Source organism: Moschus berezovskii, chromosome 11, assembly GCF_049115385.1.
Source record: "Moschus berezovskii isolate FMDL1 chromosome 11, NW_MosBer_1.0, whole genome shotgun sequence".
Taxonomy (NCBI): domain Eukaryota; kingdom Metazoa; phylum Chordata; class Mammalia; order Artiodactyla; family Moschidae; genus Moschus; species Moschus berezovskii.
This window is the reverse complement of record NC_142470.1, coordinates 2,191,476-2,215,163: the sequence shown is the minus strand read 5'-3', so window position 1 is coordinate 2,215,163 and position 23,688 is coordinate 2,191,476. Positions and strand designations below refer to the sequence as shown.

Sequence of the window (23,688 nt, the reverse complement as noted above, 5' to 3'; positions counted from 1 at the left end):
TTTCAAGTCTTGAAAGATGATGCTGTGAAAGTGCTGCACTCAATATGCCAGCAAATTTGGAAAACTCAGCAGTGGCCATAGGACTGGAGAAGGTCAGTCTTCATTCCAATCCCAAGTAAGGCAATGCCAAAGAATGCTCAAACTACCGCACAATTGCACTCATCTCACACGCTAGTAAAGTCATGCTCAAAATTCTCCAAGCCAGGCTTCAGCAATATGTGAACCGTAAACTCCCAGATGTTCAAGCAGGTTTTAGAAAAGGCAGAGGCACCAGAGATCAAATTGCCAACATCCGCTGGATCATGGAGAAAGCAAGAGAGTTCCAGAAAAACATCTATTTCTGCTTCATTGACTATGCCAAAGCCTTTGACTGTGTGGATCACAATAAATTGTGGAAAATTCTGAAAGAGATGGGAATATCAGACCACCTGACCTGTCTCTGGAAAAACCTGTATGCAGGTCAGGAAGCAACAGTCAGAACTGGACATGGAACAACAGACTGACTGCAAATAGGAAAAGGAGTACGTCAAGGCTGTATATTGTCACCTTGCTTATTTAACTTATATGCAGAGTACATCATGAGGAATGCTGGTCTGGAAGAAGCACAAGCTGGAATCAAGATTGCGGGGAGAAATATCAATAACCTCAGATATGCAGATGACACTACCCTTATGGCAGAAAGTGAAGAGGAACTCAAAAGCCTCTTGATGAAAGTGAAAGAGGAGAGTGAAAAGGTTGGCTTGAAGCTCAACATTCGGAAAACAAAGATCATGGCATCTGGTCCCATCAGTTCATGGGAAATAGATGGAAAAACAGTGGAAACAGTGTCAGACTTTATTTTTTTGGGCTCCAAAATCACTGCAGATGCTGACTGCAGCCATGAAATTAAAAGACGCTTACTCCTTAGAAGGAAAGTTATGACCAACCTGGATAGCATATTAAAAAGCAGAGACATTACTTTGCCAACCAAGGTCCGTCTGGTCAAGGCTATGGTTTTTCCCGTGGTCATGTATGGATGTGAGAGTTGGACTGTGAAGAAAGCTAATCGCCGAAGAATCGATGCTTTTGAACTGTGGTGTTGGAGAAGACTCTTGAGAGTCCCTTGTACTGCAAGGAGATCCAACCAGTCCATTCTAAAGGAGATCCATCCTGGGTGTTCACTGGAAGGACTGATGCTAAGGCTGAAACTCCAATACTTTGGCCACCTCATGCGACGAGTTGACTCACTGGAAAAGAGTCTGATGCTGGGAGGGATTGGCGGCGGGAGGAGAAGGGGGCGACAGAGGATGAGATGGCTGGATGGCATCACCGACTCTGTGGACATGAGTTTGAGTGAACTCCGGGAGTTGGTGATGGACAGGGAGGCCTGGCGTGCTGTGATTCATGGGGTCGCGGAGAGTCGGACACGACTGAGCGACTGAACTGAACTGAACCGATCACTAGGAGCAAGGATGATAGCAGCAGTAGCAACAGCAGTGGCAGAAGCACGCGAGTAAGTTGTGTTCGTCGCCCAGTCGTGCCCGACTCTTTGCGACCCCGCGGCCTGCGGCCCTCCAGGCTCTTCTGTCCGTGAGGTTTCCCAGGCAAGAGTACTGCAGTGGGTTGCCACTTGCCTCTCCAGAGGATCCTCCCGACCCAGGGGTCGAACCCAGGAGTCCTGCAGGACAGGCAGATCCTTTACCGACTGAGCTACAAGGGAAGCCCCAGAAGTGCGCAAGCAGTAACACAAAGAGACGACCAACACGGCGCAAAGACCTACAGTAACGGTGGCAGGTCAGGCTCCCGCGCAGCCTCGGCGCGAGCAGGAAGCCCCGCCCCGGCGCCGCCCCGCGGAGCCATCGATGGCTGCGGCTCGGCGCGCCCGCCCGCCCGGCCTCGGCGCTCGGCTCGGCAGGCCTGCGGCGCTGCCATGGAGACGCGGCCCCGCCACCCCCGGCGTCGCCCCGCGGAGCCATCGATGGCTGCGGCTCGGCGCGCCCGCCCGCCCAGCCTCGGCGCTCGGCTCGGCAGGCCTGCGGCGCTGCCATGGAGACGCGGCCCCGCCGCCGCCCCGCGCGCGCCCGCGGCCCCGCCGCGCGGGCGGCCGGGACGGGAGGAGCCGGGGCGCGGGCCAGGTGAGCGCGCGGGCCGCGGGGCGAGGGGGCGCCCGGAGGCCGGGGAGGCGCGGGCGGCGCGCGCGGGGCAGCGGGGCGCCGGGGCCGCTGCGGACGCGCCCTGCTCGCGCTCCGCGGCCGCCGCTCTTCCTTCGGGTGCGGGGCCCGCCCTCCGCTTCTTAGCGCGCATTTCGCGGCCCTCCCTGCACGTGGGCTCCCCAGCGGGGTGTCCGCAGTGCCCCCCGGGGTCACAGAAGAGCTCGGACGAGGCGTCCTCCGCCGCCGAAGCCCCAGCGCGCTGCGTCACCGCGGAGCGGCCGCGGGGCTGGGCGGCTGGCGTAAGGGCCTGAGCCCAAGAGCTGAGCAGGACCCCGAGCTGTGAGCCCTGCCGGGGCCGCCGCGGCCCTTTCCTCTCCCGACACCTGACGGCGGGCTCGTTTCTCCGTAGCAGCACCTGGCGGAGGAGCTGAAGGCCAGGCAGAAGGAAGCCCTGCACAGAAGGCTGGTTCCGCCTCCCCGGCAGGGATCGGACCGCCCCTGCGCGGCTGAAAGCGGACCCAGGCACGGACCAGGAGGGCAGTTCCCACAGAAGCTGCCGCCGGCCTCTGCGCAGTTTACGATGTCTTTGCGCGCAGGACAGCGGGGGAATCTCTTCAGACGCGGCGGTCTGAGTCGTGGTGTCAGATTCGCAGAGGACACGTGACAAGCGCCCCCAGGTGAGGGGCTCGGCCCTGCAATCGGCGCAGCTGGCAGAGCACACAACCGTCGCCGGGACAGCTGCGGCCGGGGCTCCGCCGGCCTGCCTGCCGACTCACGCGTGGCTCTTGGCCGTCTTCAGAATGCGCGGAGACTCCTCTCCAGTTTCCTCGCAAAGAGCCCTCATAAAGGGTGCTGCCTGCAGACGGCCTGGGTTCCTGGTCACCACTGAGTTAAAGAAGGAATGCTCACGCCCAGCTGCTGTAAACCTTATTCATTCGTGCTTTTAGTGCAGAGCAGGGGGCAGCTGCGCCGGAGCCCAGGGGCGGGGAGGTTCTGGCCAGTGATGAGTGGCCGCGTCCCGCTGGCAGAGAAAGCTCTGTCTGAAAGCTATGCCCGGCTCCGGTACCGGGACACCTCCCTGCTCATCTGGCAACAGCAGCAGCAGAAGCTGGCATCCGCGCTGCCTGGGACATACCTGAGCAGGAGCCGAAGCATGTGGTACTCGCAGTACGGGAACGAAGCCATCCTTGTCAGGGACAGAAACAAGCTGGATGTCTCACGGGACACGGGGCAGTCCAAGTTCTGTTCTATAATGTAATTCTGGGGTGAAAATCTGAGCCCAGGCACCAGGCCGCCTTGCTGACCCCTAACCCTCACTGGGAGATTCTGACAGGGAATGTGAAAGCTGAGCTGTGACAGAAGAACCCCCAAACCCCAGAGGTGGCACCCTGCCCGCTCGCAGTCGAAGTGACAGGTGGACTTCTGAACCCCATCCTGACCCTGCAGGCACTGCAGGCACAGCCTGGGCCCGGCTAAATGCTGTCCTGGTCACGCTTCCAAATAAATCACGGAAGATACTCCAGGTACAAACAACCTTTTCACTTTCTTATACGTTGTCTCTAGTATTCCCTTCTGCCTGGTAAAAGAATGGGTCAAATCTAAAAAAAATAGTGAATTGGCATCATGTAGGCAAAGAGCTGGATCGACTGAACTGAAGGCTCAGAAATCCATTGGCAGGGCCACAGTGGTTTTACCCTGAACAGGTCATTGGCAGCAGCATTTAAACAGGAATTCTGTGGCGTTTGAGTCTAGTTACCAAAGCGATCATTGCCCGTGATGCACTGTGATGGCTTCTAGACTAGCTTCCTGATGCTGGGGGCTGTGGGCAAAGGCATCTGAGAAACTTAGGTAGGGGAAACCCCAATTATGAAGTTACACATCAACTGCTAACAGGGACCTCAGGTTTAATCACAGAACTGAAATAGCAAGTTCTAAGCCAACAGCAGCTCAGCCTCTGCTGCAGGGCTGCAGCCCCCAGCCACCTGCAGTGTTTGATGTGTGTCGCCCTCCTCCCCATGTGGGCAGGTTTATGAGTCAGTTTTAAGGGATTTGCTGTAATTAAAGTCTGTGTGGCGAGGCGAATGCAGAGGTGTCTTGCCGAAGCTGAATCTTCTTTTTTTTAAATAAATCTTCAGGAGGCTCCTTCCTTCCTCACTCCAAATTTCGACCCGTTTGTTCATAATGTCCTATATCTTGGCTTCCAGGGTTTTTGTTTACAACAGTAATGTCGAACAATTGCTAAGAACCGCAGGGCAGGCAGCGGTCTGGGGAGCCCACAGGTGGGCAGAGACCGTCCCGCCGAACGTGCACACAGCGCATCCAGAGCTTCCATGTGCCTGGTTCCTCATGCAGGCATGCAAGCTGGTCAGCAGACAGCATCCAGAAGGGAAGGGCCGGGTCAGACTGCATTCCCTGAAGGTCACACGTCCAGCCAGAGGCCTGGTTCTCGCTGATAGAGCCTCGGCTTGCTTGCTGCCTCCGGTCGGGAGGCTGGAAGACAGAGTTCATTTAAGTGGCTCCTGGAGATGAAGAGGAAGCCTGCCTCATGTAGTCGGGCCTGTGCAGTTGAGGCTCACCCGTCCAGGCGCCGGGACACTAGAATCCCCCAGGAGAGAGGCCTTGTCAGCATCTGCATTCCTCCAACTAAAGTCCAGCTCGGGAAGGAAGCAAAGTTCTGACTTAGCTGGAATGCCGGTGACTCCCCCTAGACTGACCGAGGAATGGGCCATGGCTGGTCAGCTGCAGTCACAGAGGTGGTGGCCAGAACAGGAGAGCAGGCACTGGGCAGGGTGTGCAGGTGACCACGTGCCCAGGACTGCTAGCACAGAGCTGGCACTGGGCTGCTTGGTGAGCAGGGAGCCTCGTTGCCTCAGGAGAGCCTGGGCACCTGGCCTTCCCTGCCAGGACCGGGACACTGAGGTTGAGGTGCTCAGTCCCCGACCTTGGGGAGCTCAGGCTGGGGGACATGTGCCAAGGGGACACAGGGGAGGGTGGCCTCGGGCCTGGACAGCACCCCACTGCAAGGCCTGGCTGCAACACTCACATTTTGAAAACAGTGTCAGAACCTGCACTTGTCTTGACACTTCCTTGATCCCTTGCTGCCGGGTTCCGGGCCACCTGGAAGAAACCTCAGCGTGTACACTGCCCGATGCGGTTTCCTGGAAACATTCTCGGGTCAGCCGGGTGAGCATTGGATGCCTGTGGTCTCAGGAAGCACCTCAGTGCAGACAGAGGGCCCAGGGGGAGCGGCAGACAGCTGACTGGGGGCGGGGGGTGGGTCAGCCCCAGGGGCAGCCACTGTGCAAACCACTGGCCTGAAAAGGCAACACACAGCGCTCCCGAGGTCCTGGGGCCTCCCCAACCCGGGCTGAGGACCAGAGTCATTGGGTCCGCTGAGACCCTTCTGGGACGCTCCGGGCATTCCCACCAGGAGCTACCTGATGTTAAAACGAGGGCCCCCCTCCCCCCATCACACACCAGCCAGGGGAGCGCTGGGAGCCCAGAAAGCAGAGACAGTGCCTCTTTTTTTTTTTTCTTTTATTATGAAAACAAAACAAATGCCCCAGGAGAAGGGTCCATGATCACCAGAAACAGTGCTTTCCACCACTTTTATTCTGTCGTGATGAGGCCAGCACTGCAGTCAACAAGCTAAGACTACTTACATCAGACTCAACCTCAGTGACTGACATTGACAGGGATACACCGGAAACTGCACTGAACAGGCTACGGAAGGTACGGCAAGCTCGCATGCACATCATACAGAAAAGTAACATCTTAAATATAAACAAGGAGAACTTCCTGGAAGCGTTACGCCAGTATCCGGGAACAGCGCTACACTAGATGTAACGAACCCTTTATTGTGGGCAGTGTTCCCCCCTCCACCAAAACTGTAAAAGATGTGAATGCAGAAAAGAACAGAAACAAAAAACAAACAAAAAAGAAAACGCATCTTAACAGTCTGTAAGCAAGATGAGCAACCAAGCATTTCTGGAATTCAGTTCACGGCCGAAGCCACCCCCTTGGCCCCCAGGGGTCGGGTAGGCTGTTTGAAAGCCACAATTTCGAGTCCGGCATGGGTGTGACCCGCTGAACACGGTTCCTAACCCTCGACGGGCTGCCCTCTAGTTCTAGGAAAACTAGAACAACTTCATTTGCCCAACACAGGAGAAATGCAAACAGCAAACACCCGTAGGCTGACACCAGCAGGTGGAGGGAGTCCCCCCAAAACTCTGAAGTCAGTTTTGAGTCTGGACAGAAAGCCTTAAGAAAAAAAAACAATGGCCTACAATCACTCAGCTCTCTGGGAGCATCAAAGCCAGCGGGTCTTTCAGAGGGAAGGAGCAGAGGTGGCTGAGAACCCCTCTCGCACCCGGAAACCAGTGGACAGGAGCCGCTCCCGCTGTGCCCAGCACTGGCGCCCCCTGTCCTCCGCTGAGCGGCTGGCAAGAGCTACCCTCCCCACTGGCAGCTGGAGGGCACCCCCAGGGAGCTCCCAGCATCTCCAGGCCCCTTGGCTCGGATCTGTTTGTCACCCAGACCTGTGTCCGCTGCCTATTGCCCGTGAGATCCTGCTTCAAGACCTTCCAGCGTGTACTAAGTCCTTAAAGTCACAGTTTTTACTCCATTAAAGATCTGTTTAGAAAACACCTTTGAAAAACAGAGCAGCTTTTTAAAAAATGGCAAGTTTAAAATCCGTTTATATTTTTATTACAATGAAAAATTGAACGAACTGGCTTCTCACTCACCAGAGGTCAGAATCAGCGGCAGTCAGAAAAATGGCAACGCCCCCATCCACATTTCATCAGAGTTCTAACCCATCAGAGGGCTCATTAGCCATCAAGGTTGGTGGCATCCAAGTGGATGTCAGGAATTTTTAGAACCACCACCTGTTAGGATGCCAACAGCTAGTATCCTGATCCATCCAGAAGGGCCGTCGGGAAGAATGCAACCTCGGACAAGCGGCTGGGCCGCCCCCAGCCCCACCCCCAGCCCCCACCTCAGTGAGGTCCCGTCATTTCTGTGCTAACTGAGAAGCTCATGGGCTGCTGGGAGCCCCTGTGCAGTCTTGAGGGAGGGAACCCTCCTGGGGCCAGAGGCTCCTCCAGCCTGGAGAGGGACCAGGCCAGCGGGAGCCGGGCCAGGCCGTGGCCGGCTGGTGGCTGGTGCCGGGGCAGCAGGGGCCGCCCCCTCCCTGGAGGTGGGGGTGAGGGATGCCCCACTGGGGGCAGTGAACCCCGGGCCAGAGCCACGCAGCTCAAAGCCAGGCAGGCGGTGTGGGTGGGTACCCCGCGCTCAGGGCCCTACGCAGCCTCTGGAGAAAACAAAACCGAAACATAACCTTCTGTTAAACTCTGTATATTATTATTACTTTTTTTTTTTTTTTACAATAGAAAGGTAAAAATCAAGACTTAGATTTACTATACATTTCTTTTTCTCGCAGATTACAAAGTTTATATTATATAACTGGGGTTCCCTAAATCGAAGTCCTTTTTAAAACAGTCCTAAGAGAGACCAGAAGTGAATATAAAAGAACTAAACGAAATTTTTAAAAAAATGAGAATGTGCTGCAGCCGGAAGTCATCTATTACCTGTGAGTCTCCAGATTTCACATGCACGCACGCACGCACACGCACGCACACGCGCACACACGCACGAGAAAGAACGGGAACAGAAACCCCGCAGCCCCTAGACGAGCACGCAGACGAGGTTGAGCACCGCGCGGGGGCAGGAGGCGTTAGCACCTGGGGCGAGCGGCCCGTGCCCCGCGGGGTCTGGGCTCCCCTCACACCACGGAAAAGGCCTGCATCTCTGCGCCTTTGTTTCTTTTTTTTTAAATGCATTTCTTTTGTGGTTTTGTTTTTCTTTCTTTAAAAAAAAAATGACCAATGATGTTAATAAATAAAATATTCATATATACACGAGACTGGGACGATGGTTCCGGAGTGCGTGGCAGCGGCTGGGCTGGGGACACGTGGGGCTGGCCTTTCGTAGAAAATTGCTGAACCTTACAAAAAGAGTCTCCTGTTTTTTTTTTAAATCTTTTCTCTATTTTTTTTTTCAAAGTTGAGGTAAAAGTTTCAGTGTTTGGGAACCCTCGCGCTGCCCACGCAGCTTCCGTGTTCCCCCCGGGAGCTCCCAACGTCACGGGAGATCAGAAGGAGTGGGCTCCTCGGCATGCCCGCTCGCTGGCTCCCCACCCGCAGAAGCTCGGGCTGGGAGCCGCGGGGGCCCAGCCCTGGCCCTCACTCACGGCAGGGGCGGGCCTGGCTGTCCGCAGCCCCTGCAGAAAGAGCTGCCCTCGACGTGAGGGTCAGGGCCCAGCGCCCCCGGAGACGGAGACAAACCCCTGTTGGCAGAGCCAACAGCCTTCCCGTGCGGTACCACGTCCGAGACATTTCCTCGGGAGACATTCTCGCTGGGGCTACAGACCAGGTCGGGCGTAAGGAAAGGGGTTCTGCAAGCACCTTCAGACCACACCTCACACGTTTTCCTACGGTTATCAGGTTAGCGTCTGAAGCCGGCATCTCCAAGGGACTTGAGTTCAGTTACGGAGGAAAGACCTTATGCCGATTCACAGCTTCTCAAAGTCTAATGGACACACACAGAAAGATCTCAGTTGACCTATTAAAGCCAGAACTGGAAGATACCGTAACACTGAAGTGAAAAGAGAGCCTGCACACCATGGAACGAAACGGGTATATTAGCCACCGGGGGGAACACCTGGCGCCCCGGCGAGGGCGGCCCGGTGGGGGTGGTGTCCCGCCGGCGGCGTCCAGGGCTCACTCGGAGTCGCTGCTGTCGGAGCTGGATCCGCTCGTGCTGCTGCTGCCCGACTCGGAGGAGCTGCTGCTGCTGAGCCGCGAGGGCCCCCCGGACGTGGTGGAGCCCGACTTCTCTGGGGGAGACGCACAGGTGAGAGGCCCGCACCCCCGCACCAGCCCGCCGCCCACACAGCCTTTTCTGCAGCCCCTGCGCTGGCTCCACACCCCCGACCCCCACCCAGATCCTGACCTGGTCTCCTGATAAATGCTAACAAATCCACTGATAGGAGTCAACGCATTGGTGAGGCTGCGGGGAGTCTGTCTGGTGCAGGTATCCTCTCCCTGGCACAGGGCTCCCAGATCCCCCAAGATCTCCTGAGTGGGGCCCTTTAGATCACACCTGAGTTTATGCTAAAGAGTGACTGGGGTGGGCCACCCCCTGAGAGCCTCAGCACTGGGTGGTCCCCAGGAAGACCATGTGACTGGAGGGCGGGAACTTTCAGCTCCATCCCCCCACCCCCCACCCCCGCCCCGCCCTGCCAACCCCCCAAGTTGGCCACCATCTGGGAGGGGAGGGAACTGGCACTCACTTCCTCCCAGGCCCAAGTGCCTTTTGCTCTGCTGGCCTCTGAGCTGGTTCTGCTCTGACTTCTGACACCAGATGTGTGAGTTCCTCTCACACCAGTTCTCCAGCCTCCAACACAAGCTGGGCGTCCCTTCCCTCCGAGGGGAGAGAGCTGGAGGAGACTAAGCTCCAGAGGAAACACCAACAAAGAGGACTTCCAGGTGCTGGGAGGGGCGCCCTACCCCTGACCTGAGCCCCACCCCCAGCCCTGGGCCTCTCGCCCACCTGGCTGTCCCCGAGCCGTCACCTTTTTGGCAAACCACCATGTGATTCAAACTCATGACTCCTGAGTTCTGTGAGCCATTCCAGCAAATGTCCACACCTGAGCAGAGGGTCGTGGGGGTTCCCAATGCACAGCCTGGCAGTCAGAGGCAGTCAGAGGTACAGGAAAGGCAGGGGACTTGCACCTGGCGTCTGAGCCCTCACCTCGCAGGGTCTGCACCATCCCCGAGGAGACAGTGAACTGAACTGAATTGAAGGGCTGGACACCCAGCTCGTGTTGGGAGGCTGGAGAACTGGTATGAGAGGAACTCACACAGCTGGTGTCAGAAGTGAGAGCAGAACCAGCTCAGAGGCCAGCAAAGCCGAAGGCACTTGGGCCTGGGAAAATGTGAGTGCCGCCAACGAAAGCCACTGACAGGCTGTGGGGGGTGGGAGCCGTTCCCCCTGGGCAGGCGGCTCTGAGCCGTAACTGAGTGCCCACCTGCCCTGCCCTCCCCGGGGGTGATCGAAGGGAACCCTCAGCTGTCGGTGGCAGGGGGAGGGCCCCAAGGCCCACCCTGGCACTGGGCAAGCAGAGCCAGGCAAGGCTGTGGCAGCCAGCTGCTACATGGCCAAGATTGAGCCTAGACTCTGACCACCACCCAGGTAGGAAAAAGTACGTGCCCTTTCCTACAGGCTCCCGAGAAAGGGGGCAAGGAGTCGAAAACCTGCTCACCTAAACTGAGACCCCAAAGTCCACAAAGCACGCGGTCCGGGGCTGGAAGTCAGCCCCTCTCCCTGCCTGAGGTACTGGCTAACTTGCTGGACACTAGTATCCCTCTCTGGGGGTGACCAGGAAGCTCACTGCTGGGGGCCAGGACCCCCCGAAGCTGCAGGGCGGGACCCCAATCCCTCCCAAGTCAGAGTCCGGCCCCCCACGGACCACGGCTGGGCCCTTCCAAAACGCCCGCTCCCAGGGGCTCCTCAGAGTGGCGCGTTCCCACGAGCCTACCACCTGCTCAGCCTCAGGGCCCCATCTGCAGGTAAGGAGATCAGGGTTTCGGGGGGTCGACAGCCTCCTCTGGGACATGCAGCAGCCATGCGGTGGAGCCACAGCACAGACCCGTGGCCCACCCCCTCCCGGCCCAAGCGGCACAGGGCGGCCCTACCTCTCTTGGCCGGCTTCTTGCTGTTGCTCAGCTGCCCACTGACATCCTGCAGCCGCCTCTCCAGCTCCTTCTTCTTCTCCTGAGCCAGCTCCTCCTTCGACTTGGCAGCCTGCTTCTTCCCACTCGTGGCTGTGGGAGAGCAGGGTGCTGTGGCTGCGGGCAGGGTGGGCGGGTGGCCTCCGGACGGCACAGCCCCCACGGGCAGATGCCCAGCCCCCAAGGCGGAGCCCCTGGAACTGTCACAGAACTCCTGAGGTGGGACGGACCACCCCCTGCTGCAGGCGGGGGTGACTGGAATCCCTGACCTCCTCCCCAGCTCCTCCCGGTTTTCGTTCACTGTGGCCGAGGCTCTCCCGAGGCTCCACCCTGGAGCCCAGTCCACCACCTGGCACGCCTGCGCCAGCACCGCTGAGTCCACAGGCCACTTCAGTTCAGTTCAGTCACTCAGTCATGTCCAACTCTTTGCAACCCCATGGATCACAGCACACCAGGCCTCCCTGTCCAGCACCAACTCCCGGAGTACACTCAAACTCATGTGCAACGAGTCGGTGATGCCATCCAGCCATCTCATTCTCTGTCATCCCCTTCTTCTCCTGCCCGCAATCCCTCCCAGCCTCAGAGTCTTTTCCAGTGAGTCAACTCATCGCATGAGGTGGCCAAAGTATTGGAGTTTCAGCTTTAGCATCAGGCCACTTACCGAGGGTCAAATGTGCCAGGACTGCAAAGGGCAACAAGATGCTCCATCCAGAAGGCTGCCCCCTCAAAGCAAGTGAGGGTCAAGCAGCGTGAGGGAACCACACGCAGGAGCAGTGTACCCTGGCTGCTCCTCAGGACTGCCAAGGGGCTGCCCGGGGCCTGCCCTTCCTCTCACTCCCCAGGGTCCACTGACCCAGGCAGCAACTCATTCCTGTCTAATGAATCCTGAGCCAGTGCAATCATCCACCCTGGGAGGCCTCTGGACTCTCAACCCCAGGCAAAGGGAACCAGTCTGCTCAGGCAGGCAGGGAACCATCGGCAGGTGACCTGCAGTCAGGCACTAAATGGAGGGCCTTAAGTCAGCATCTGAGTGAAGGTGGCCGGAGCTGACCCCTGGGCCCTGCCTGCACTGGTGAAGGCCGGGGTATACAAGTGCTGCCCAGCTGAGCAGGGAGGACAAGGGCTCTGGCTGGGGAGGGGCTGGCAGCCAGTCTCAGCTAAGCCCCCCGTCCCAAGGTGAGCAGACAGACGCTGTGCCCTGGGGGCGTGCGAAGCCGGGGGGAGGAGCCCGGAGCCTCGACCCACTGCCCGCCCCCCCCCCCCACTCTCCGGGGGCGGAAGGAGGGATGGTGGAGGTGGGGGGCGGTGGCAGGAACGGGCTCTGCCCCTGGCAACTTACAGAACGGCTTCCTTTGCTTTTTCTGTAAACAGGACTTGACGTATCTCTCCAGCTCTCGCAGCGTGGTGGGCTTCAGGGTCTCGAAGTCGATCTCGATCTCGTCGGGGTTGGAGTCCCGAAGCGAGGGCTCCCGCGACTGGATGATGTGCACCACGCGGCCCAGCTTCTCCCCGGGCAGCCGGTTGATGTCCAGGCTCAGCTGCCGCTTCTCGTCGTAACTCATGGGAAGCCCCTCCTCCTCCTCCTCCGAGTCGTAGGAGGCTGACGCCTGCTTGCCGCCCTTCTTCTGCTGTCTGAGGCAGGAGGCAAGGGGCGTCACGGCGCGGCGTCCCAGCTCCCAGCCAGCCCCTGCCCTGCACCGGTCCCCCCAGACCCTGACCCTCACCCACTGGCCCTCGGCCTCTCCAGGACCAGGCTGTCTTTCCAAGGAGCAGCCCCAGTGGCACCCAGACAGAGGAGCGGGGCCACCGCCCAGGATGCACCTGCGTCTCCAGGGACGTAGAAGACCCTGCTCCAGAGGTCAGAGGCCCCACCAGCTCAGGGAGGCCTCAGCCAGGAGACAGCCGCGGCAGGCAGCTCCCCTCAATGCCCCAGAGGCATCTCAAGTGCAACAGGCCAAACTCCACATTCAAATACCCCAAAGAAGGCAGGAAACAGAAGAGAGGAAGAAACAGGAGGGACAGACAGAAAATAACGTGACGGCAGACAGAAGTCCTCGACAGCAAGTTAAAAAGCAGAGATATCACTTTGCCGACAAAGGTCCGTCTAGTCAAAGCTATGGTTTTTCCAGTGGTCATGTATGGATGTGAGAGCTGGAACATGAAAGCCGAGTGCCAAAGAATTGATGCTTTCAAGCTGTGATGTTGGAGGAGACTCTTGAGAGTTCCCTGGACTCCAAGGAGATCAAACCTGTCGGTCCTAAAGGAAATCAACCCTGAATATTCATTGGAGGGACTGATGCTGAGGCTCCAATACGTTGGCCACCTGATGCGAAGAGCTGACTCATGAGACAAGACCCTGATGCTGGGAAAGATTGAAGGCAGGAGAAGGGGTCGACAGAGGATGAGATGGCTGGATGGCATCACCGACTCCACGGACATGGGTTTGAGTGAGCTCCGGAGTTGGTGATGGACGGGGAGGCCTGGCGCGCTGTGGTCCGTGGGGTCGCAAAGAGTCGGACACAACAGAGCGAGTGAACAGCAACAGCTGGAAATCCAACTCATGGCTCAGGGCCGGAAACCAGAACAAAGAAGAAGAGGGAAAAAAATCAATCACCTAAGCTTCTATTTTCAAGCTAGGAAAAGAAAGGCAGATTAAGTCCATATCAGGCAAAGGAAAACAATAAAGGCCAAGATGAAAGAAAAAGAAAACAGAAAAGTCAACGAAGTCAAAGCTCTTTGAACAACCAACAAAACTGACCAAATTCTCCAGATTCACCAAGAAAAAGACACAAATTACCAATACAAGGAACGAAAAAAACCCCATTACTCCAGACCCTACAGACTTGAAAGGTAAGGGGACATTTCAAACAAACCTACCGTGATGTGAAAGGCAAAAAACGGACTCTAAAATTAACCAATAACCTGACTTCCTGTATCTATTAAAAGGACTGAACTCACGGTTAAAAACCTTCCCACAGTGAAAGTCCAGCTCTAGATGGATTCATGGTGAACTGTATCACACATTAAGAATCCCAATTCTGGGGGCTTCCCCCATGGCTCAGTGGCAAAGAACCCACCTGCCGATGCAGGAGACACGGGTTCGATCCCTGGTCGGGGCAGACACCACACGCCACAACTACGGGGCCTGTGCTCCGGAGCCTGGGAGCCACAAGCGAGCGCAGCCGCGCACCACGCACGCAGCCTGTGCTCTGCAACGGAGGCAGCCGCTGGAGCGAGGAGCCCACCCGCTGCAACGTGAGGTCAGACCCCCTCCAGCCCCGAGGACGCAGCGCAGCCAAACACAAACTAAAAAGTAGGAAGGGCACCAGCTCTGTAAGCCTAGCCCAGAAGACGGAGGAAAGCACTTCCCAAACCGTTTCTGAGGCCGGCAGTAAACTGACAGCTGAAGCAGAGACGCAACAGGGAGCTGCCTCCTGCCTCATGGCGAGAGGGAGGGCAGACAAGCCCTGGCCGCTGCCAGAGCCCACGCCCCGGCCTCCACCAGCCTCTACTCCGTCCAGGGACCAAAGCCTGTCCCCTCTGCCACACCAACAGCTCTCGAAGCCACACGCCTCCACCCCAACCAATGGGCACGCCAGCCCCTCCTGCCCGGAGGACCGTATCAGCCTCAAAGGGCGTCCTTCCGTCCACTCTGGCTCCCTGCGCCTCCCTCCTCCGCTCCGGCTTCATTTGCTCAGAGGATAAACCGCGAGCCCCTGAACGAAGCCCGTCAGCCTCCACAGCCTCGACCCTCCCCTCCTCCCAGCCCCATCTGCGCTCCTGGGCGGCGCCCCCCTTGTCCCAGTCCCCATGAGGGACACGTCCCTCTCCCTACCATGGCTCTGTGCCCGCTGCCCCTCCCTGCTCCTGGATCTCCGTCCTGCCCCCCCCCAGTGCAGCTGGATGGAGGGGGCCTGGGGAGGTCTCCTGTGGGGAGCTCTTCGCCCCCCCTCCCGGGAGGAGCCCCCAGCCCTCACACACCTCCCTGGGCTGTCCCTGCCCGTCTGTGTGCTCAGGGCGACACCAGGCCTTGGCGGGAACCAAGCAGGGGCCGTGGGGACCACGGAGCTGCGCGCCAAAGGGCACCGCCCCCTCCCGACCCTGCACATACTGGGCGATCTGGGAACAGGATGCCCAGAGCCCGACACACCCCCAAAGAAAACCCCTGCCCAGATCAGGACAACGTCCCCAAAACCTCGTCTCTAGAGGTCTCCACGCCTATCTTGAGGCCAGCCCCCCAGGAGGTTGAGCGCTGCCCTCCAGAGCCCATAGCCTTCCTGGCGGAGACCTCGCTGGGGGCCACGGTCTCCCCACAAGGGGGGCAACACAAGGACCACCAGTGCCCCCCACACAGCGCCCTCTCTTGTGACAGCCCAGCGCCCTGCGCGCGGAGCCCACCTGCCAGACGCGCTGGTGCTGCTGGCCTTCTTGGCGGGCGCCTGCTTGTGCGGGGCCTGCCTGGCGGGCGGGGCGGCCTTGGCCCGCTTCTCGTCCTCGGCCTTGGGCTTGCGCCGCTCCTTGTCCTTCTTCCTCCCCTTCCTCTCCTTCTTCCTCTTTGGCTTGTTCACCGGCGCCTGAGACAAGGCGGCCAGCTGCTCGTGCACGGCCTTCAGCTGGAAGACACGGACCGCCGGGTGAGGACTCTGGGCTGAGGAGGGGCCGTGTCCATCTGCCAGGGGAGGGAGACGCTCCGGGAAGACGCTTACACCGCCCGCCCGGGGAGGACATCCATGGCCGAGCTCGTGGGCGAGCTGCCGGGGTGCCACAAGGCAGGGCTGCGGGCGAAGTCAGTGCAGGGCCGGCAGCCAACACCGAACAAGGCCTGCGGGCGGCGGGCAGCGTGCACGTGCTCCCCGCACCCCTCACCCCAGCAGCCCCCCAAGGGGCCCACGCCCCACAGGCGAGGAAACGTGACCCCAGCCTTCAGCGGGAGGACAGTCTAGGATGGGGACACTGCACACGCTGACCACATCCCATGGCACGGGAGGGACCTCAGCCCATGAGCCCCAACAGGGCTCAGCTTAGCCGCCCAGACCCTCAGGGTGTGGCAGGGCCACTGCCACTTGCCGTCTCCTCCTTGCCAGAGGGCCCGGAATCGAGCTCCTCGTGCTCCCATCTGGCACAAAAGGAGCGTGAACGTGGGTGGGAGCAAACCTCAGGGGGCCAGAGACGGAGGCAGGACAGCCCTGTTTCCAGCCCCGAGAGGCAGGCTCTGGGGGCCGCATGGCTGCAGCCCCTGCAAACCTTTCTGGAGCAGGAAGAGGCTCCAGGGACATCCCAACACAGGTGGGCTCACGGGGCCCCAGGCCTGCGGGCACTGGCGAGGGGGCCCTGGAGCTGACACCTTTCCCAGGTCCCTTCCCAGTGACACCACGGCGATGACGGCTGTGGCTGGGGAGGGGGCGGCAGCCAGGGCACACCTTGGGTCAGGGGCTGGCGGGGACGGGCTACAGTCCTGCCAGAGCCCCCCGCCCTGCCTGGCCCTCACCTGCTCCTGCAGCTCCGCCAGCCGCGTGGCGCGCTCCTCCTCCGAGTCCGAGCTGCCGGAGTCCGACGAGCTCTCGTCGCTGCTGCGGCTGCTCTCCACGCCCTTGCTGACCACGGGGGCCACGGGCGCGGGCAGCGTGGGCGCCTCCGCCGGCTCATCCGGCATCTTGGCGAAACGCATCTCAAACACATCCTGTGGGAGAACAGGGGCGGCCTGGGTCCCGGCGCCTGTGGGCAGCCCCCAGGGCGCGGGGAGACGGGCCTGGCCTGCCCAGGGCGCCTGCTCCCTGCCCCCCTCCCTCCGTCCCTCCCTCCCAGGCACTGAGCGTGCGTCCCAGACCAGGGGCACGAGACCAGCAGCCGCAGCCGCAGCCCTGCAGGACTGGGCACCCAAGCGCCTGCCTCCTGTAGAACAGGCAAGTCCTTTCCGCTGCGGCTTCAAGGCCGCCACCTACTGCCAGACAGTGAGAGGCCTGCCCGGGAGCTCGGGCCCCTCCTGGGCCCCCAACACCGGGTCTGGAAGCCGCTCATGCTCTCCCATCTCTCTGTCCGCTGACATCACTGGAGCATCACGCCTCGTTCTTGGGGCTGGGGGAGTGGTCCAAGAGCTGGCTCAAAGGGTCCAGTCCTATCAAAGTGGCCAGCTCCCGCACAGCCCTGGGAGCATGCTCAGCGAAGGTCCCCCTCCCTGGTGGGAGCACGCTCAGCATAGGTCTCCTAGCTGGCAGGAGCAGACTCAGCATGAGTCCCGCCTCCCTGGTGGGAGTACGCTCAGCGAAGGCCCCCCTCTCCCTGGGGCCCAGGTTCATCTCAGACAGGCTGAGTGGTAGGAAACGAGCCTCCCCACCCGGCTCACGTCCCTGACGCCCACACACCGGGCTCACACACACACGAGGAGGCCCACCGCCAGGTGTCCAGCTCTGGGAGGAGCCTGTTCCGGGTCCTGCTCCCCCAGAATCCCCTGCTGGGGTCAAGGTAACGACATGCAGGAGGCAGGCGGCCACCCCGGTCTGGCCTGCTCGGCCCTGGCTGGGGGGCGGGGGTGGTCAACCTCAGACTGCCACAGAGTCGGGCTCCAACCCAAGCCTGACTCACACGAACAACAGTGGGGTTACCACAGTCATCAGCAGGTAAGGGTCCCACACCGGGAGACCCCCTTCTGTTGGATCAGAACCAGAACCAGCCACTGCCCTCGGCCCGAGGGCCACCTGGCTTCCTCATGGGGCAAATTACAAGGTTTAGGAGTGTCACAGAGCAGCGAGAGTGCGGGGCTGGGCAGAGCCTTCTGGTGTCCGGGCCGCGGTCTGAAACCGTGGATCCGGGCGGCTCCCTCTCGGAGCACTGGGACCGCAGGACGGCTCTGCCCCCACCCCAGTGGGAGCCAGCAGAGCGGGCAGCACGCAGTAGCCAGCGCCCCCGGGCAGGAGGAAGCGGCGGAACCAGGACCCAGAAGCCCAGGAGGAGGGCCCCCTGCACCCCCATCTGGGGCTGGGTGAGCAAGGGTGGGCCCGAGTGACCATACAGGGCTTACAGAATGGTTCTGAGCAAGAGATGGGGGATGTCGTGCTGGGTCCTGTGAAAAGAGAGCTCCTGGAACAGGACACACGTCCACGGGGTCTCTTTCTTCTAAACAGAAAACCTTCTGATTTTATTCCATGTAAAATACAGGTGATGTTATTTACAAAGCGATTCCCTGGTTGCTCAGATGGTAAAGAATCTGCCTGCATTGCAGGAGAGACCTGGGTTCGATTCCTGGGTGGGGAAAAAAATCCCCTGGAGAAGAGAATGGCAACCCACTCCAGTGTTGTTGTCTGGAGAATCCCACGGACAGAGGAGACTGGTGGGCTACAGCCCAGGTGATTGCAGAGAGAACAGACCCCACGTGCCGGCCCACAGAAACCCGTGTCAGCCTTCAGACTGACGGATGAGCAAGCACGTGGGCACATACATGACACACGCACACTCGCAGCGTAAGTCACAGATCTGTGCACACACGCAAGGTCCTGCCACTGAAGGCCAGCCTGCACTGCCCTGCAGGCCCCACGCTCCCGCGTCGTCAGCAAAGCCACGAGCCGTTGCCTGGCAGGACACCCGCGGGCCCTGGCACGCAGCGACGTGCAGGGAGCAGCCCACCTCCACTCTGCCCTCACCCCACCAGAACCCCTGCGGGCCCACCTGTGCGCTGATGCCCACTGGAGCCTGCTGCTCCCAGGAGGCGGAAACTGGTTTGCGGGCCACCTCATCCCTGGGGAGCAGGCCCAGGGCCTGGCCACCTCTCAGCCACCACTCAAGAGAAACGTGCTCGTGGGTGAGGTCCCCAGACACCCCCCAACCCTGCGCCTTCCCCGGCCGGACGCTCCCGACACCTGCCCCGAGCAGCTGATCCCGCCTGTGCCCAGGAGGCCCTGCCCCCCAGGCCTGGCTCACCTGCAGCTTCCTGGCCATGGCCACCACCTCGTGGTCCGGGGGGTTGTATTTATAACAGTTGGAGAACATCAACCGGATGTCGGCCGCGAAGCCCTGCGCGTCGGGGTATTCACGGCTGTCCATCTTCTTCTGTAAGACACAGGCCACGGGCGTGAGGCACCGCCAGACCTCAGGGCTCGCCACAGGTCCAACGCCAGCCCGAGACTGTGTCCAGGAGCCCGGAAGAGAGGGCGGGAGGGGGCTGGGTGCTCGGAGGGGAGGGTCCGGGAGCCCAGAAGAGAGGCAGATCCCCAAGGAGAAAGACAAAGGCAGTCACAGGAGTCAGCTCCCGCAGCCACCACCCACCCCTCCTCAGCCCGAATCCCCAGCTCTGCATCCTGCGAGATTTTTCACACATATGTGTCCCTGTCGGCAGGGCGTCTGGCAGGGAACAACCCTCTGCTCGTTTAGGGGGTGACTCAGCTCTCGGAACGAGACCTTTAATTTTCTCCCCAGAGAATCCAGGTGCTGTTTGGCCAGCCTGCCTCACGGCGGCACCCAACCATCCCGCCGCCACCAGGACACAGACATCGGGGCACCACGGCAGGGGACGGGGTGCGACCAGACGGGGGCGCCGCATGGAGGCAGCAAGGTCAGGGCAGACCGGGCAGTGGCTCTCGGGGCATGAGCTGCCTGGGCCTGGCTGGGTTCACGTGGAGCTCATGTGTCAAGGACCTCGTGTCGGAGGTCTGAGGTGCCCATTTATCCTGGGGGCCGTGCTCCACTGCCACAGGACACTGTGGGCCAGAGCCCAGCCACCCACCCCGCCTGCACCCAAAGCAACGAAGTCCTGGCCTCGGAGGAGGGGCAGCTGGTGGTCAGACTCCAGGACCTGCAGCCCCTCCAGCCTTCACATCACCCTCCTCTGCCCTCTTGAGGGCTTCCAGCAACACCGGTGCTGCTGGGCTCCAGCCCTCGGCACAACCTCCCCATCCTGGAGCAGCTCAGCAAATAGGCAGCTGAGGCTCTCTCAACACCTGTGACAGTCTTGGACTCCGGCCCTAATTTGACTGCTGGCCACTGTCCCGGTGCACCTCGGAGCCTGGGAACAGCTGCCCCACTGACAAAACCCGCTGGGAAAGAGCCAGCCTGAGCCAGGAGCTGGTCAGGAAAGATGTAACCGAACCATCAGCAACAATCACCCCTGGTGAAGCAGGGCGGTGGAACCAGAGGCAGCGTTTCCCTCTGCTGCTCGGCGCGCACCCTGATCCTCTGTTCACATCACACAGACGAACCATCGGCCCAGGAAAAGCAGCTGGCGCTGCAGGGCTCCCAAAAGAGGCAGGGACCCCAGAGCACAGAGTGTGTCTGAGGAAGCCGCCACCTGCCCTTGCAACCAGGAAGAGGGTCAGATAGGGTGACGAGGCCGCTCGGTCACCCAGCCCAGTGGGCTCCCCAGGAACCACTGCCCTGGACGGCCGGGCCTGTCCTGCCCGCAGCGGGGAGCAAGACTTCCAGAAGGAGAGTCTGTCCCAGGGCAGCGTTCGTGGAGCCGGGGCAGAATGCCTGAGACCGGCAGCTCAGGGCCCCGACCCCACAAGTGCAGAGAACCCCCTCCTCCCCTCTGTGGGGGCAGCGCTGCAGGCCCACACATGCCCCTGTGCTGGGGACACCCTCAGACCATCAGAAACTGACAGGGGCTGAGGAAGCAGAGCGGTGTCGGGCCTGCACCCCCTCGATCATGCGGGGAAGACCCCTCGGGAGCTCACAGCCCCAATCTCCTGCCCTTGGGGCTGCCACCAGCCAGGAAGCCGCCTCCATCCCCGCCTGGCCCAAGCCTGCCCTGCTCTGCTCGTCCACACCGGGCCTGACCCTCTGCAACGCCCACAAAAGCCAAGGGAGAAACCTCCAGGACAGGAAGAGCCTGGTGCAGGGACTGAGAGGGCAGGGATCCTGGGGTCAGCTCAGCCACGGCCTCCTCCAAGACCCGTGTCTGTCCTGGGAGGGGCTGGGCCGTGAAGGGCCTGCTCGCCTGGTGTCACAGGGACCCGCAAATGCACCAGGACAGGCAGAGACGCAGGAACCAAAGCGGCTCAACAGAAACAGGCGACGGGAAGCTGCAGCTTCAGACAGGACCGGGCAGAGCACAGCTTCCTGCCAGGCCCTGCTGGGCCCCGGGCCAGCCCTGAGGCCCTGCCTGCTGCTGCGGGAGGGAGCCGGGCAACGCCCGGGGGCCTGCGGCATGGGAGGGGGCGTGGCCGGCAGCCCGCCTACCTTGACGGTGCTCAGGTCCATCGGGTGCTTGATGATGTCGTGGTAATCATGCAGCTCCAGGGCCTCGGCGTCCACCGGCTTGTAGAAGGGCCAGGCGTAGGCCGCGTGCTTCTTGGACAGCATCTCCTTGAGGATGCTGTCGCAGTGGCGGAGATGCTCGGAGAGCCGGCCCTTCTTGCCCGCGTGCTGGGGCACCTCGCCGTCCTCTAGGTCCTTCTTGGGCGGCTTGATGGGGCGGCCCCCGCTCTCCCGCCGCGCCACCACCTTGGCCTGCTTGGGGTCCGAGAGCGGCGGGGGCGACTCGCTGCGGCTGGCCGTGATGGCAGACGTCGTGGGCGTGGTGGTGTCTGCTTTCCGCTTCACGCCCTTCTTCTGTGACAGTGGAGACGGCCGTGAGCTGGGGAGCCAGTGCCCGCGGTGGGCGGGGGTGACCAGGACCCGCCCGAGGGCGCTCCTGGAGCTCGGACCGCCCGCCAGGCCCCGAGCGAAGCGAGGGCATGCACGGCCACCACCGCCCTCCCTGGGCCCCTGCGCCACGCAGGAGGCCGAGGCTCAGAGGGGCCACAGCGCCTGCCCGAGGTCACACAGCTGGTGGTGGTGAGGCTAGACTCTGAGGCTACCCGGGCCCCCAGGCCCCACGGTCACGGGGGGCGCTCGTCACCCTGAAATGCATCACACTGCCCACTTGTGCCCACACCTGTGCCCAGACCATGGCTCAGGGTCCTGCAGCGACCAGGATAGGCACCCAGTGGGGCTCGGGGACAGCAGAGATAAGAGACCCCTGCGGGTCAGAGGCAAGAGGGGGCATCCCCGACACAGGCCTCAAAGCGGGCGCTCCACGGACAGTGGCAGCTGCAGGAGGAGGAGCTGGGAGGAGCATGCGGGCAGTGGGGCGGGGGACCCAGAGACACCAGCAGGGGCACAAGGTCTGGGAGCTGGGACCCCAGGGCTGAGCGCTGGACAGGTCCAGAGCCGACCCTAGGAGCGGCTCCCTGCCCAAGGAGGGAAGACCAAAGCGACCCGCCCACCCCTACTGGGCGGGCACCGTAGGGAGAGCCTGTCAAGCGCCTCGGCAGCCAGGGTGTGGAGCCACCCCCCCACCGTCCGGCAGGCGGGGCAGCCCCCGGGAGCCACAAGCACCCGGCCAGCAGCCTCCCCAGGGTCCGCCGCCAGGGCCAGCCACAGAAGGCGCTACCCCAGCCAAGCCCCTGCCCCCAGGCTGGCAGGCGTGAGCCAGCCACCCACGCACGCACGTCATGGCACCCACAGCAGGCCAAGCGCGCACTGCGGGGTCCTGGGGCTCATGGGGCGTGGCAGATGGGACATGCTCCAAGGCAGCAGGGCGCTGGGCGGGACGGCCTGCCAGCGCCGCCCAAGGGCAGGCAGTGGAGGCCGCGGGGAGGAGCGAGCGGCGTTTTACCTTGGGGGAGCCATTTAACCCCTCTGAGCGCCCGCCTCCTCATCTGAAAGATGGGGGAACCACTGCCTGCCCGCGAGGGCCGCTGTGAGGGTCAAACCGGAGAAGACGGTGCACGTCAGTGGGAGCGGGACCATCCCTGCTGGCTGCGGACCTTGCGGAAAGCAAGCGCTCCAAGCCCGGGCCCTGTGGGGGAGGCTCCCGGCTGAAGCCAGGGAGGGGTGTACACGGAGGCCACCACCACCCTCCCCGTGCCAACCGCTGGAGATCCGAGTGTGCCCTCACCCCCTGCATGCCCTGCAGGGAACCTGTGTGTGCCACGGAGGCCAGAGACGCCAGGGTCCCAGCCCAGCTGCCCTCGCCAGCTGTGTGACCTGCGGCTCCGAGCGTCGGTGTCGGGAATCGCAGCCCACCCCACGGGCGTGGGCAGACGGGACTGGTCCAGAGACCCGTGTGCTCAGTGTGCCGGGGAAGGGACAGAGCACCCCTCCTGCCCACATCTGCGACCCCGGGAAAGCTCACCTTGACGACGGGTGGCGTGGGAGGGACCACGGGGATGATGGGCGTGGCAGGGGGAGGCGGGGCGGCGGCTGAGGGGACAGGGACTGACGTGACGTTTGCGGTGATGGTTGGCACGGGGGTGGCAGCGATGACGGGCGTCTGGGAGACCGTGGGGGGGACGCTCTGGAAGGGGGTCGCCGGGCACACGGAGGACACGGCTGCCACTTGCTGCGAGCCTTGAGGGCAGAAGACAGGAGGCGAAGCTGGCCCGGCTCTGCAGCGCACGACGGGGTGCTGTCGGGACCGGCCCCTCCTCCCGAGACCCTGGCCGTCACCCTCACGGACGCCGTCTCTGAGGCCGGGGTGAGTGAACCAGGATGGGGCGCGCAGCCTGGGAGGTCAGAGCCCGGGGCCTAACCCAGGTCCGCCAGGCCATCACCAGGTGACCAGACAGAGCTGCGTAACCAGCTGCTGCCCCACCTCTCTGAAGGACAGGCCCCGCCTGGGCAGCTCTGCATGGGGACACACCTTGGTTCTGGGTTCCCAGGGCGGGGAAGGCCGCCCCCGGGCTCCCGGTGCCAACTCTGAACCCCCGCCACTCCCGGACCATTCAGAGAGAAGACGCTGCGGCCTCCAGAAGGGGCAGCCTCCAAGACAGGGCCAGTGGGGAGGAGCGAGC

At 61.5% G+C, this 23,688-nt stretch overlaps 2 protein-coding genes across 4 annotated transcripts in view; one reads left to right on the top strand and one right to left on the bottom strand.

Annotated features, from left to right (window-relative positions):
- Nucleotides 1-1,926: 1,926 nt before the first annotated feature.
- BRD3OS (BRD3 opposite strand) lies at nucleotides 1,927-7,326 on the top strand. Of its 2 annotated transcripts, none has more exons than XM_088841007.1 (2): nucleotides 1,927-2,114; nucleotides 2,545-7,326. In XM_088841007.1, the coding sequence occupies exon 2, from the start codon at nucleotides 3,034-3,036 to the stop codon at nucleotides 3,388-3,390; it is 357 nt and encodes a 118-aa protein (XP_088697133.1). In that variant the 5' UTR covers nucleotides 1,927-2,114; nucleotides 2,545-3,033; the 3' UTR covers nucleotides 3,391-7,326. The 2 variants fall into 2 exon arrangements, with proteins under 2 accessions (XP_088697133.1, XP_055256498.2); XM_055400523.2 differs by having other exon boundaries at nucleotides 2,542-7,326.
- Nucleotides 7,327-7,471: 145 nt separating this feature from the next.
- Nucleotides 7,472-23,688, bottom strand: part of BRD3 (bromodomain containing 3) — a 31,526-nt gene continuing 15,309 nt past the window's right edge. Inside the window, exons 5-13 of one of the 2 annotated variants that reach the window (XR_008682402.2) lie at nucleotides 23,031-23,245; nucleotides 21,092-21,463; nucleotides 18,839-18,967; nucleotides 16,413-16,604; nucleotides 15,323-15,537; nucleotides 12,264-12,556; nucleotides 10,889-11,017; nucleotides 8,813-9,027; nucleotides 7,472-8,720 (exon numbers count right to left, since the gene is read on the bottom strand). Coding sequence is in view for 1 of the 2 variants with exons in the window: in XM_055399439.2 (XP_055255414.2) it covers nucleotides 8,912-9,027; nucleotides 10,889-11,017; nucleotides 12,264-12,556; nucleotides 15,323-15,537; nucleotides 16,413-16,604; nucleotides 18,839-18,967; nucleotides 21,092-21,463; nucleotides 23,031-23,245 (1,661 nt within the window). In the remaining variant the exon portion in view is untranslated. Of the gene's footprint in view, nucleotides 8,721-8,765; nucleotides 9,028-10,888; nucleotides 11,018-12,263; nucleotides 12,557-15,322; nucleotides 15,538-16,412; nucleotides 16,605-18,838; nucleotides 18,968-21,091; nucleotides 21,464-23,030; nucleotides 23,246-23,688 lie in introns of those variants that run through there. The other variant, XM_055399439.2, reaches the window with a different exon arrangement.

What these genes read in the sequence shown, in the direction of transcription:
- BRD3OS (XM_088841007.1), top strand. Translation starts at nt 3,034, where the DNA reads ATGCTCACGCCCAGCTGCTGTAAACCTTATTCATTCGTGCTTTTAGTG.